This window comes from Ascaphus truei, chromosome 20 (genome assembly GCF_040206685.1).
Source record: "Ascaphus truei isolate aAscTru1 chromosome 20, aAscTru1.hap1, whole genome shotgun sequence".
Lineage (NCBI taxonomy): Eukaryota > Metazoa > Chordata > Amphibia > Anura > Ascaphidae > Ascaphus > Ascaphus truei.
Window position 1 is genome coordinate 26,382,084 of NC_134502.1, and position 15,585 is coordinate 26,397,668.

General features: G+C 47.8%; 1 protein-coding gene across 1 annotated transcript in view; it reads right to left on the reverse strand.

Annotated features, from left to right (window-relative positions):
* Window positions 1-14,485: 14,485 nt before the first annotated feature.
* Window positions 14,486-15,585, reverse strand: part of LOC142471047 (bestrophin-2-like) — a 92,088-nt gene continuing 90,988 nt past the window's right edge. Inside the window, exon 5 of the mRNA XM_075577847.1 lies at window positions 14,486-14,619. Within this exon, the coding sequence (XP_075433962.1) occupies window positions 14,486-14,619 (134 nt within the window). The remainder of the gene's footprint in view (window positions 14,620-15,585) is intronic.

Sequence of the window (15,585 nt, forward strand, 5' to 3'; positions counted from 1 at the left end):
GGTCTGACAGCGCTGGAATAGCAGAGGGTGCAGGGTTGCGGTCTGACAGCGCTGGAATAGCAGAGGTTGCGGGGTTGCGGTCTGACAGCGCTGGAATAGTAGAGGGTGCGGGGTTGCGGTCTGACAGCGCTGGAATAGCAGAGGGTGCAGGGTTGCGGTCTGACAGCGCTGGAATAGCAGAGGGTGCGGGGTTGCGGTCTGACAGCGCTGGAATAGCAGAGGGTGCGGGGTTGCGGTCTGACAGCGCTGGAATAGCAGAGGGTGCGGGGTTGCGGTCTGACAGCGCTGGAATAGCAGAGGGTGCGGGGTTGCGGTCTGACAGCGCTGGAATAGCAGAGGGTGCGGGGTTGCGGTCTGACAGCGCTGGAATAGCAGAGCGTGCGGGGTTGCGGTCTGACAGCGCTGGAATAGCAGAGGATGCAGGGTTGCGGTCTGACAGCGCTGGAATAGTAGAGTGTGCAGGGTTGCGGTCGGCGCTGGAATAGTAGAGGGTGCAGGGTTGCGGTCTGACAGCGCTGGAATAGTAGAGGGTGCAGGGTTGCGGTCTGACAGCGCTGGAATAACAGAGCGTGCGGGGTTGCGGTCTGACAGCGCTGGAATAGAAGTGCGTGCGGGGTTAGTTGGTCTGACAGCGCTGGAATAGCAGAGCGTGCGGGGTTAGCTGGTCTGACAGCGCTGGAATAGCAGAGCGTGCGGGGTTAGCTGGTCTGACAGCGCTGGAATAGCAGAGCGTGCGGGGTTAGCTGGTCTGACAGCGCTGGAATAGCAGAGCGTGCGGGGTTAGCTGGTTGTGTGTGTGTCTCTGCAGACAGCTACGTGCAGACTGTCAGTTTTACATTAACATGTTCTGGGCTCCGGGCCAGGCGGGCGCTTAAGGACAGCAGTATAAGGAAGTGTCCCCTTCTGTATACCACCATCTGCATCTACACTACAACTACACAGCCATGTGCCTGTGTGTTTATCTACTGTGTGTCTGTCTGTCTGCTGTATCTGTGTGTCTACTGTGTCTGTGTGTCTACTGTATCTTTCTACAGTCTGTCTGTCTACTGTATCTGTCTGTCTATCTACTGTGTCTGTGTGCCTGTCTACTGTGTCTGTCTGTATCTGTGTGCCTGTCTACTGTACCTGTGGGCCTGTCTGTCTATCTACTGTGTCTGTGTGCCTGTCTACTGTGTCTGTGTGTCTACTGTATCTTTCTACTATCTGTCTGTCTACTGTATCTGTCTGTCTACCTACTGTGTCTGTCTGTCTACTGTGTCGGTCTGTACCTGTGTGCCTGTCTACTGTACCTGTGTGCCTGTCTACTGTACCTGTGTGTCTGTCTACTGTATCTACTGTATCTGTGTGTCTGTCTTTTTACTGTGTCTATCATTTGTCTGTGTGTCTGTCATTTATCTGCCTTTCTGTCTGTCGTTTATCTGCCTTTCTGTCTGTCATTTATCTGCCTGTGTGTCTGTCATTTATCTGTGTGTCTGTCATTCACCTGCCTTTCTGTCTGTCGTTTATCTGCCTTTCTGGCTGTCATTTACTGTATCTGCCTGTGTGTCTGTCATTTGTCTGTGTGTCTGTCATTCACCTGCCTTTCTGTCTGTCATTTATCTGCCTGTGTGTCTGTCATTTATCTGCTTGTGTGTCTGTCATTTATCTGCTTGTGTGTGTCATTTATCTGCCTGTGTCTGTCATTTATCTGCCTGTCTGTCTGTCATTTATCTGCCTGTGTGTCTGTCATTTATCTGCCTGTGTGTCTGTCATTTATCTGCTTGTGTGTGTCATTTATCTGCCTGTGTGTCTGTCATTTATCTGCTTGTGTGTGTCATTTATCTGCCTGTGTCTGTCATTTATCTGCCTGTGTGTCTGTCATTTATCTGCCTGTGTGTCTGTCATTTATCTGCCTTTCTGTCTGTCATTTATCTGCCTGTGTGTCTGTCATTTATCTGCCTGTGTGTCTGTCATTTATCTGCTTGTGTGTCTGTCATTTATCTGCCTGTGTGTCTGTCATTTATCTGCCTGTGTCTGTCATTGATCTGCCTGTCTGTCATTTATCTGCCTGTCTGTCTGTCATTTATCTGCCTGTGTGTCTGTCATTGATCTGTCTGTCTGTCATTTATCTGCCTGTGTGTCTGTCATTTATCTGCCTGTCTGTCTGTCATTTATCTGCCTGTGTGTCTGTCATTTATCTGCCTGTCTGTCATTTATCTGCCTGTGTGTCATTTATCTGTCTGTCTGTCATTTATCTGCCTTTCTGTCATTTATCTGCCTGTCTGTCATTTATCTGCCTGTGTGTCTGTCATTTATCTGCCTGTGTGTCTGTCATTTATCTGCCTGTGTGTCTGTCATTGATCTGCCTGTGTTTTTGTCATTGATCTGTCTGTCTGTCATTTATCTGCCTGTGTGTCTGTCATTGATCTGCCTGTGTGTCTGTCATTTATCTGCCTGTGTGTCTGTCATTGATCTGCCTGTGTCTGTCATTTATCTGCCTGTGTCTGTCATTTATCTGCCTGTGTGTCTGTCATTTATCTGCCTGTCTGCCTGTATTTGTATCTCTCTATCCAAGACATGCCAATAAGTATGCATCGCCTAATTACATATGCCAGGGGCCAGGGCGACAAAAGTAACGACGGTTTTGCAAATGATCATGCACAGGACTTAGGGCTGTTCTATCGGGGGCGCGCTCGCTCCGCCGTGCGCCGCCGCGGCACTTATAAATGGCTGTGGTTAGTCAGCCTTTCTATAATGGTGCCGCGCGTGCATCCGGCGGACGAGGGAGAAGATGGGGAAAATAATGATTTTGCGCTGCTACCAGCGCTGTGTGTTTGTGTGTTTATGTGTGTTTATGTGTGTTTGTGTGTGCTTGTGTGTGCTTGTGTGTGTTTGTGTGTGTTTGTGTGTGTTTGTGTTTGTGTTTTTGTGTGTTTGTGTGTGTTTGTGTGTGTCAAAGCTGCACAATATTTTTTTTTAATTATTTATACAAAATGTCTTTTTTTTCTTAAATACTATTTAATACATTTTTAACTCACACAATCTATACACATACACACACATACACACATTACCTTCCATCCCAGTCGCTCACAGCATACACACACAAAGCGTGCGCCTCGTGCACGCGCGTTCGCACAGGCGCGCGCGGACACACTATATAACGGCCCTTATTCACTCGCAATTCCCTCAACTCCAATACCTGGGGATTATCAGCCCAAAAATATCACCTCCGCCCGGGCAATGTCCCATATATCTCACATATACAGTATCTCAAACAGAAACCTCACGTGTGGGCACCGTCTCACGTCTCAGGCAGGTCCCCCAAACCCTAACTTCCCCCATTATTTCTTAGCATGCAATGCTTCCACTGCAGCAAGGGATTCTGGGTAATGACGTGCAAACGATCCCTCAGCCACTAATATACTGTGTGTATATATAGAAACAAAACAAGACAAGACCAGCGCACACATATAAAATATAAATTGTGCACAAAGACTTTATCGACGTCTTTTTAGACGAAACGCGTCGGGCTTCGGTAGTCTTGTCCTTTGGTCCCTTGGATTTGATATACTTGCTGGACCGTCTGCCTTTATTCAAGGCAATTGCAACTCTGCAGCCGCTATCAGCGGCATTTGTGGCTGATTTTCACCCACGGAGGAGCTTCCGTTTACTCAGAAGCGAAAGCGGAGCGTCGTCACGCAGATATCGCGGGAGACTTCCGGCCGAGGAGACCTGCATGTACTGACGTCGGAAGCAGCCGGCGTCCTTTTGGAGTGATTCCTGCGGCTAACAGTTCCTGTACGACAGTTCCTGACCAGGATTTTTATCCTGACGTGCACGTTTTACTCTCTGATTTCGGAAGTAGGATCTGTGCTTACGCTGTGTGTCATTAATACATACTTACTTCACCATATTTGGCTATCCTTTTTCATTTATAGATCCCACTCAATCCAGGATTCTACAGATTTGGACTTTCATTGCGTCATTATTTTATTGTTATTGTTTAATAACTTTAAATATTGTGGTTAGTGGTTTGCGCCTTTTGTTAATATATATATATATATATATATATATATATATATATATATATATATATATATATATATAATTAGACGAAAAAGCGCCCGATGCTAGTGTTGATACCAGTGGATAAAATGTAATGATTCCTTGGACAATAACAATTTAAAAAACTCACAAACGTCCGTGAATATTGAACGGATGTATGAGTAAACTCCGGCAAGCAACTGCTCGAACACCGTGACCCAACGCGTTTCATCAGTCTACGCTGATTTGATAGATTCTGACTGCACTCCTATAGCTTATATACCATCAGAGTCCAATCATTCATCAGTAAAAACCTATGTACATGATCTTATCACATACAAGTTATAGATTTGATGCAGATAGATGAAATGCAGAGATTCTAATATTCAATGATTATTTATTTGACATATATGGATAACAACAGATTCACATACGAGTGTTTAATCTATATATAGTTATCATTTCTATATATAATTATATGGAGTTGGCCTTTTCAGAGGATAGCAAAGACAATCTGTCTTTTCAATAATTAAAAAAAAAAAAAAATTGAGATTAAAAAGAAAAATAGCTAGTCATCATTTTAAATTCATGATTCATTGATTTAATTACTATCAATTATATTGGTATTATATATAGGTTAATGTGCTGTTGGGTTGTCCGGTACATTGCATTGCACTCCGAGGGGCTGTCTCTACAATACATAATTTTATATATATATATATATATATATATATATATATACAGTGTTCGACAAACCTATACATTTGCTCGCCCCGGGCGAGTGGATTTAACCCCCGGGCGAGTAAATATTGGCCCAAGCAGCACACGTTTGGTACTAGGTGGCGAGTAGATTTTTTTGTGTGGCGAGTAGATTTTTTGGTGATTTGTGATTTGTGATATATATATATATCTCAACCCCATTATAGCGCGATCCGTTACAGCGCGGATCCACTTATAGCGCGATGTGAGCGTGGCTCCCACTTTTCGTATTTATGAATACTTGACAACACGATTATTGGCGTCTTAAATACTTTATTGTACCATGCATACAATTGTACATTATTTCTAACGCGATCCGCTTATAGCGCGATGTGATTCTTTGGTTCCCAAGCACAGCGTTATAAGGGGGTATATATATATATAACTGTAACATCGCCTGAAGAAGAGATGAACGGTATCGACTATTTGTTTTTCATTATATATATCTAAGCCTATAGGGAACCATGTTATAAATGGTTATTGAGGCAAAAAGTGACACTGTGTGCTCATTTGCATGTCATTTCCCAGAATTCCTTGCTGCAGTGGAAGTGCTGTATGCTGGGTGATAATGGGGAAAGGCGGGGTTGCAGACCTGCCTAAGACATGCAGATGAGCATACAGTTATATTTGCTTTCCTGTGGAGGGTTTTTGTCACTTTTTTTACTCACCATAACTTAACTCAGTATTATGGTTTAGCCTATCCCATAGCCTCTCTTGCATTCCCAGTAAAATCAACCCCACACTGATGAGACCCATCAAGGTCGAAACGGCTGTCTGTGGGTGGTTTTCTGGGTATGCACCTTAACCCTGGCTGTGCTCAAAGCTGTGACCATGCAGCAAGCTTAAGCCTATAGGGAACCATGTTAAAAATGGTTATTGAGGCAAAAAGTGACACTGTGTGCTCATTTACATGTCATTTCCCATAATCCCTTGCTGCAGTGGAAGTGCTGTATGCTGGGTGATGATGGGGAAAGGTGGGGTTGCAGACCTGCCTAAGACATGCAGATGAGCATACAGCTATATTATATATATATATCTCAATCACTGATAGAGAATTGCTAATGAGAATAAAGTTACTTGGAACAAATAACAGGAAGTATTTAGCATTATGTAGCATTGCTCTGCAGGTGCCTGACACGGGCGGGGGGGGGTGGGGGGGGGGGGGGGGTAATGGAGCGACGCTCTGTAGGGTTACTGTGCTCACAGGCTGCCTCTGTCCTTAAATGCCCCTCTCACCCCCCCTCCCGTCTCCCCCCCTCCTCCCAACAGCCTTGTACATGTTATTCTTAAAAAAACCAGGACATTAGGGGCAAACTGCATGATAAATGAACACGCTGCATTTAAATACAGGTGTGTGTGCCGGGGGGAGCGGTGTGCCGGGGGAGGGGGGAAGCGGTGTGCTGGGGTGGGGGGGGAGGAGTGGTGTGCCAGGGGGGGGGGGGAGTGGTGTGCCGGGGGGGGGGGGGAGTAGTGTGCCAGGGGAGGGGGAGGAGCGGTGTGCCGGGGGGGGGGGGGGGGGGGGGGTTGGGAGAATCACTTTCTACAGTCACATTTCTATTCTTATTAACTAAAAATTAGAACCCCTCCCTATACCCCATATAACTGCTATTCCCCCATATAATCGCTCCCTATAACTCCTATTGCCCAATATAACCTCTCCCTATAACTCCTCCTATTGCCCCATATACACTCTCCCTATAACTCCTCCTATTGCCCCATATAACCCCTCCCTTTAACTCCTCCTCTTGCCCCATATAACCCATCCCTATAACTCCTCCTATTACTCCATATAACCGCTCCCTATAACTCCTCCTATTACCCCATATAACCTCTCCCTATAACACCTCCTATTACTCCATATAACCGCTCCCTATAACTCCTCCTATTACCCCATATAACCTCTCCCTATAACTCATCCTATTGCCCCATATAACCTTTCCCTATAACTCCTCCTATTACCCCATAACCCCCCCCCCCCCCTATAACTCCTACTGTACTTCATATAATACCCTATGAATGCCTAATAATTACCACACAGGTAACACTCTCTCTCTCTCTCTCTCTTCTCTCCCCCCCCTCCTTTCTCTCCAACACCCCCCTCCCCCTGACAAAGAACCCTATGAAGTTTGACAGCTATCAACTTAGCAATTATCTGTGGGTCCAATAAAAGTTATACTACCTACTCTCCATCTCCCCCCCCCACTCTATAACACCAGCATCTCTTCCTCTCTCCTCTCCCCCCACTATAACACCAGCATTTCTCCCTCCCCCCCTCTATAGCACAAGCATCTCTCCCTCTCCCCCCTCTCTCTGCCCCCTCTCTTCCCCCCACTATAACACCAGCATCTCCCCCTCTCTCCTCCTCTATAACACCAGCATCTCCCCCTCTCCCCCTCTCTCCCCCTCTCCCCTTCCCCTCTCTAACACCAGCATTTCTCCCCCTCCCCCCTCACCTCTCTATAACACTAGCATCTCTCCCCCCTCCCCTCTCTCCCCCCTGTCTCCCCCCTCTATAACACCAGCATCTCTCCTCTCTCCCCTCCCACATCTCTCCGCCCCTCTATAACACCAGCATCTCTCCCTCTCCCCCCTCTTCTCTCTCCCTCCCTCTATAACACCAGCATCTCTCCCCCCTCTCCCCTCTATAACACCAGCATCTCTCCCCCCTTCTATAACACCAGCATCTCTCCATCTCCCCCCATTTCTCTCCCCACTCTATAACACCAGCATCTCTCCCTCTCCCCCTCTCCTCCCTCTCCCCCTCTCCTCTCTCCCCCCTCTATAACACCAGTATCTCCTGTCACTGAGAAATCTATTAATAGCTTCGTCAAAGTACATTCTGTTCCCGTCCTCCTTACACAAGTCTGTTTACTCCCTGCAGTGACCCAGAAGAACCAGAGGGAGGGGGAGAGGCCCGGGGACATGGGCGACCTCAGATACCCTCATACCAGCCCTAGCAGTGACCCTGTAACATGTTATCGCAGAAACCCGCCTCCTGAGTGCCTTATTGCCCCTGTAACATGTTATCGCAGTAACCCGCCTCCTGAGTTCCATATTGCCCTGTAACATGTTATCGCAGTAACCCGTCTCCTGAGTGCCTTATTGTCCTGTAACATGTTATTACAGTAACCCGGCTCCTGAGTGCCTTATTGCCCCTGTAACATGTTATCGCAGTAACCCGCCTCCTGAGTGCCTTATTGCCCCTGTAACATGTTATTGCAGTAACCCGCCTCCTGAGTGCCTTATTGTCCCTGTAACATGTTATTGCAGTAACCCGCCTCCTGAGTGCCTTATTGCCCCTGTAACATGTTATCGCAGTAACCGCCTCCTGAGTGCCTTATTGCCCCTGTAACAAGTTTTTGCAGTAACCCTGCTCCTGAGTGCTTTATTGCCCTGTAACATGTTATCGCAGTAACCCGCCTCCTGAGTTCCATATTACCCCTGTAACATGTTATCGCAGTAACCTGCCTCCTGAGTGCCTTATTGTCCCTGTAACATGTTATTGCAGTAACCCGCCTCCTGAGTGCCTTATTGCCCCTGTAACATGTTATTGCAGTAACCCGCCTCCTGAGTGCCTTATTGTCCTGTAACATGTTATTACAGTAACCCGCCTCCTGAGTGCCTTATTGTCCCTGTAACATGTTATTGCAGTAACCCGCCTCCTGAGTGCCTTATTGCCCCTGTAACATGTTATCGCAGTGACCCGCCTCCTCAGTGCCTTTTTGCTCCTGTAACATGTTATCACAGTAACCCGCCTCCTGAGTGCCTTATTGCCCCTGTAACATGTTATCACAGTAACCCGCCTCCTGAGTGCCTTATTGTCCCTGTAATATGTTATTGCAGTAACCCGCCTCCTGAGTGCCTTATTGCCCCTGTAACATGTTATCGCAGTAACCCGCCTCCTGAGTGCCTTATTGTCCCTGTAACATGTTATTGCAGTAACCCGCCTCCTGAGTGCCTTATTGTCCCTGTAACATGATACTGCAGTAACCCGCCTCCTGAGTGCCTTATTGTCCCTGTAACATGATACTGCAGTAACCCGCCTCCTGAGTGCCTTATTGCCCCTGTAACATGTTACTGCAGTAACCCGTCTCCTGAGTGCCTTATTGCCCCTGTAACATGTTATTGCAGTAATCCGGTTCCAGAGTGCCTTATTGGTCATGTAACATGTTATTGCAGTAACCTGCCTCCTGAGAGCCTTATTGCCCCTGTAACATGTTATTGCAGTAACCCGCCTCCTGAGTGCCTTATTGCCCCTGTAACATGTTATTGCAGTAATCCGGTTCCAGAGTGCCTTATTGGTCCTGTAACATGTTATTGCAGTAACCCGCCTCCTGAGTGCCTTATTGCCCCTGTAACATGTTATTGCAGTAACCCGCCTCCTGAGTGCCTTATTGCCCCTGTAACATGTTATTGCAGTAACCCGCCTCCTGAGTGCCTTATTGCCCTTGTAACATGTTATTGCAGTAACCCGCCTCCTGAGTGCCTTATTGCCCCTATAACATGAAACTGCAGTAACCCGCCTCCTGAGTGCCTTATTGCCCCTGTAACATGTTATTGCAGTAACCCGGCTCCTGAGTGCCTTATTGTCCCTGTAACATGCTATCGCAGTAACCCGCCTCCTGAGTGCCTTATTGCCCCTATAACATGAAACTGCAGTAACCCGCCTCCTGAGTGCCTTATTGCCCCTGTAACATGTTAGTGTAGTAACCCGCCTCCTGAGTGCCTTATTGTCCCTGTAACATGTTATCGCAGTAACCCGCCTCCTGAGTGTCTTATTGCCCCTGTAACATGCTATCACAGTAACCCGCCTCCTGAGTGCCTTATTGCCCCTGTAACATGTTATCGCAGTAACCCGCCTCCTGAGTGCCTTATTGCCCCTGTAACATGTTATCGCAGTAACCCGCCTCCTGAGTGCCTTATTGCCCCTGTAACATGTTATCGCACTAACCCGCCTCCTGAGTGCCTTATTGCCCCTGTAACATGTTATCGCAGTAACCCGCCTCCTGAGTGCCTTATTGCCCCTGTAACATGTTATCGCAGTAACCCGCCTCCTGAGTGCCTTATTGTCCCTGTAACATGTTACTGCAGTAACCCGCCCCCAGAGTGCCTTATTGTCCCTGTAACATGTTATTGCAGTATCCGCCTCCTGAGTGCCTTATTGCCCCTGTAACGTTATTGCAGTAACTCGCCTCCTGAGTGCCTTATTGCCCCTGTAACATGTTATCGCAGTAACCCGCCTCCTGAGTGCCTTATTGCCCCCGTAATGTTATTGCAGTAACCCGCCTCCTGAGGGCCTTATTGCCCCTGTAACACGTTATTGCAGTAACCCGGCTCCTGAGTGCCTTATTGCTCCTGTAACATGTTATTGCAGTAACCTGCCTCCTGAGTTCCATATTGTCCCTGTAACATGTTATCGCAGTAACCCGCCTCCTGAGTGCCTTATTGCCCCCGTAATGTTATTGCAGTAACCCGCCTCCTGAGGGCCTTATTGCCCCTGTAACACGTTATTGCAGTAACCCGGCTCCTGAGTGCCTTATTGCTCCTGTAACATGTTATTGCAGTAACCCGCCTCCTGAGTTCCATATTGTCCCTGTAACATGTTATTGCAGTAACCCGCCTCCTGATTGCCTTATTGCCCCTGTAACATGTTATCGCAGTAACCCGCCTCCTCAGTGCCTTATTGCTCCTGTAACATGTTATTGCAGTAACCCACCTCCTGAGTGCCTTATTGCCCCTGTAACATGTTATTGCAGTAACCCACCTCCTGAGTGCTTTATTGCCCTGTAACATGTTATCGCAGTAACCCGCCTCCTGAGTGCCTTATTGTCCCTGTAACATGTTATTGCAGTAACCTGCCTCCTGAGTGCCTTATTGCCCCTGTAACATGTTATTGCAGTAACCCGCCTCCTGAGTGCCTTATTGTCCCTGTAACATGTTACTGCAGTAACCCGCCTCCTGAGTGCCTTATTGCCCTGTAACATGTTATCGCAGTAACCCGCCTCCTGAGTGCCTTATTGCCCCCGTAATATGTTATTGCAGTAACCCGCCTCCTGAGTGCCTTATTGTCCCTGTAACATGTTACTGCAGTAACCCGCCTCCTGAGTGCCTTATTGCCCCTGTAACATGTTATCACAGTAACCCGCCTCCTGAGTGCCTTATTGCCCCTGTAACATGTTATAGCAGTAACCCGCCTCCTGAGTGCCTTATTGCCCCTGTAACATGTTATCGCAGTAACCCGCCTCCTGAGTGCCTTATTGTCCCTGTAACATGTTATTGCAGTAACCCGCCTCCTGAGTGCCTTATTGTCCCTGTAACATGTTATTGCAGTAACCCGCCTCCTGAGTGCCTTATTGTCCCTGTAACATGATACTGCAGTAACCCGCCTCCTGAGTGCCTTATTGCCCCTGTAACATGTTATTGTAGTAATCCGGTTCCAGAGTGCCTTATTGGTTCTGTAACATGTTATTGCAGTAACCTGCCTCCTGAGAGCCTATTGGTCCTGTAACATGTTATTGCAGTAACCCGCCTCCTGAGTGCCTTATTGCCCCTGTAACATGTTATTGCAGTAATCGGTTCCAGAGTGCCTTATTGGTCCTGTAACATGTTATTGCAATAACCCGCCTCCTGAGTGCCTTATTGCCCCTGTAACATGTTATTGCAGTAACCCGCCTCCTGAGTGCCTTATTGGCCCCTGTAACATGTTATTGCAGTAACCCGCCTCCTGAGTGCCTTATTGCCCTTGTAACATGTTATTGCAGTAACCCGCCTCCTGAGTGCCTTATTGCCCCTATAACATGAAACTGCAGTAACCCGCCTCCTGAGTGCCTTATTGCCCCTGTAACATGCTATCGCAGTAACCCGCCTCCTGAGTGCCTTATTGTCCCTGTAACATGTTATCGCAGTAACCCGCCTCCTGAGTGCCTTATTGCCCTGTAACATGTTATTGCAGTAACCCGCCTCCTGAGTGCCTTATTGTCCCTGTAACATGTTATTGCAGTAACCCGCCTCCTGAGTGCCTTATTGCCCCTGTAACATGTTATCGCAGTAACCCGGCTCCTGAGTGCCTTATTGTCCCTGTAACATGTTATCGCAGTAACCCGGCTCCTGAGTGCCTTATTGTCCCTGTAACATGTTATTGCAGTAACCCGCCTCCTGAGTGCCTTATTGCCCTGTAACATGTTATCGCAGTAACCCGCCTCCTGAGTGCCTTATTGCCCCTGTAACATGTTATCGCAGTAACCCGCCTCCTGAGTGCCTTATTGCCCCTGTAACATGTTATCGCAGTAACCCGCCTCCTGAGTGCCTTATTGCCCCTGTAACATGTTATCGCAGTAACCCGCCTCCTGAGTGCCTATTGTCCTGTAACGTGTTATTGCAGTAACCCGCCTCCTGAGTGCCTTATTGTCCCTGTAACATGTTACTGCAGTAACCCGCCCCCAGAGTGCCTTATTGCCCCTGTAACATGTTATCGCAGTAACCCCGCCTCTGAGTGCCTTATTGCCCCCGTAATGTTATTGCAGTAACCCGACTCCTGAGGGCCTTATTGTCCATGTAACACGTTATTGCAGTAACCCGGCTCCTGAGTGCCTTATTGTCACTGTAACATGTTATTGCAGTAACCCGCCTCCTGAGTGCCTTATTGCTCCTGTAACATGTTATTGCAGTAACCCGCCTCCTGAGTTCCATATTGTCCCTGTAACATGTTATTGCAGTAACCCGCCTCCTGAGTGCCTTATTGCCCCTGTAACATGTTATCGCAGTAACCGCCTCCTCAGTGCCTTATTGCTCCTGTAACATGTTATTGCAGTAACCCACCTCCTGAGTGCCTTATTGCCCTGTAACATGTTATTGCAGTAACCCACCTCCTGAGTGCTTTATTGCCCTGTAACATGTTATCGCAGTAACCCGCCTCCTGAGTGCCTTATTGTCCCTGTAACATGTTATTGCAGTAACCTGCCTCCTGAGTGCCTTATTGCCCCTGTAACATGTTATTGCAGTAACCCGCCTCCTGAGTGCCTTATTGTCCCCTGTAACATGTTACTGCAGTAACCCGCCTCCTGAGTGCCTTATTGCCCCTGTAACATGTTATCGCAGTAACCCGCCTCCTGAGTGCCTTATTGCCCCCGTAATATGTTATTGCAGTAACCCGCCTCCTGAGTGCCTTATTGTCCCTGTAACATGTTACTGCAGTAACCCGCCTCCTGAGTGCCTTATTGCCCTGTAACATGTTATCACAGTAACCCGGCTCCTGAGTGCCTTATTGCCCCTGTAACATGTTATCACAGTAACCCGCCTCCTGCAGTGCCTTATTGCCCCTGTAACATGTTATAGCAGTAACCCGCCTCCTGAGTGCCTTATTGCCCCTGTAACATGTTATCGCAGTAACCCGCCTCCTGAGTGCCTTATTGTCCTGTAACATGTTATTGCAGTAACCCGCCTCCTGAGTGCCTTATTGTCCCTGTAACATGATACTGCAGTAACCCGCCTCCTGAGTGCCTTATTGCCCCTGTAACATGTTATCGCAGTAACCCGCCTCCTGAGTGCCTTATTGGTCCTGTAACATGTTATTGAAGTAACCCGCCTCCTGAGTGCCTTATTGGTCCTGTAACATGTTATTGCAGTAACCTGCCTCCTGAGAGCCTTATTGCCCCTGTAACATGTTATTGCAGTAACCCGCCTCCTGAGTGCCTTATTGCCCTGTAACATGTTATTGCAGTAATCCGGTTTCAGAGTGCCTTATTGGTCCTGTAACATGTTATTGCAGTAACCCGCCTCCTGAGTGCCTTATTGCCCCTGTAACATGTTATTGCAGTAACCCGCCTCCTGAGTGCCTTATTGCCCTGTAACATGTTATTGCAGTAACCCGCCTCCTGAGTGCCTTATTGCCCTTGTAACATGTTATTGCAGTAACCCGCCTCCTGAGTGCCTTATTGCCCCTATAACATGAAACTGCAGTAACCCGCCTCCTGAGTGCCTTATTGCCCCTGTAACATGCTATCGCAGTAACCCGCCTCCTGAGTGCCTTATTGTCCCTGTAACATGTTATCGCAGTAACCCGCCTCCTGAGTGCCTTATTGCCCCTGTAACATGTTATCGCAGTAAACCGCCTCCTGAGTGCCTTATTGCCCCTGTAACATGTTATCGCAGTAACCCGCCTCCTGAGTGCCTTATTGCCCCTGTACATGTTATTGCAGTAACCCGCCTCCTGAGTGCCTGCCTTATTGCCCCTGTAACATGTTATCGCAGTAACCCGCCTCCTGAGTGCCTTATTGCCCCTGTAACATGCTATCGCAGTAACCCGCCTCCTGAGTGCCTTATTGCCCCTGTAACATGTTATTGCAGTAACCCGCCTCCTGAGTGCCTTATTGCCCCTGTAACATGTTATTGCAGTAACCCGCCTCCTGAGTGCCTTATTGCCCCTGTAACATGTTATCGCAGTAACCCGCCTCCTGAGTGCCTTATTGCCCCTGTAACATGTTATCGCAGTAACCGCCTCCTGAGTGCCTTATTGCCCCCGTAACATGTTATCGCAGTAACCCGCCTCCTGAGTGCCTTATTGCCCCTGTAACATGTTATCGCAGTAACCCGCCTCCTGAGTGCCTTATTGCCCCCGTAACATGTTATCGCAGTAACCCGCCTTCTGAGTGCCTTATTGTCCCTGTAACATGTTATCGCAGTAACCCGCCTCCTGAGTGCCTTATTGCCCCTGTAACACGTTATTGCCCCGGGTGAGCGGCGTGACGGTGGCAGCCCTGGCATCTTGCCGCAGGTTCTCCTGGCACGGGAACGGAGGAAGAAATCCAGCAGGCTCCTCTCTTTGCCGTCTGCCAACTTGGCAGCGAATCTCGGGGCAGCGTAACGGTTATGTAATACGCGTGACGGGCAGGGGAGACGCTTATATTCAGAGGGCAGACTGCTTATTACATCTACTTTTAGTATTGCCCCTTGGTTGTATGTTCCGAGTGCTGTACCGCCGCTGTTTGCGTGTCTGCAGAGAACGTCTCTCACCTTTTCCCTTCACTTTCTGTCTCGTGCTATCAGTGACATCTCATTTTCTCTCGCTGTCTCTTTCCGAAAAGAGAGGGGCGGCCACCATCTTTTTATAACCCGGGAGTTGAGAGGCAGAGTTGACAGAGAGATATAATAATAATGCGCAGAGCCATATAATAACACGCAGGGAGATATAATAACACGCAGAGCGGTATAATAACATGCAGAGCGGTATAATAACACGCAGAGCGATATAATAACACACAGGGAGATATAATAACACGCAGAGAGATATAATAACACGCAGGGTGGTATAATAACACGCAGAGAGATATAATAACTCGCAGAGAGATATAATAACACGCAGAGCGATATAATAACACACAGGGAGATATAAATAACACGCAGAGAGATATAATAACACGCAGAGCGATATAATAACACGCAGGGAGATATAATAACACGCAGAGCGATATAATAACACACAGGGAGATATAATAAACACGCAGAGAGATATAATAACACGCAGAGCGATATAATAACACGCAGGGAGATATAATAACACGCAGAGAGATATAATAACACGCAGAGCGATATAATAACACGCAGAGCGATATAATAACACGCAGAGCGATATAATAACACGCAGGGAGATATAATAACACACAGGAGATATAATAACACGCAGAGAGATATAATAACACGCAGGGTGGTATAATAACACGCAGGGAGATATAATAACATGCAGGGTGGTATAATAACACGCAGGGAGATATAATAACACACAGGGAGATATAATAACACGCA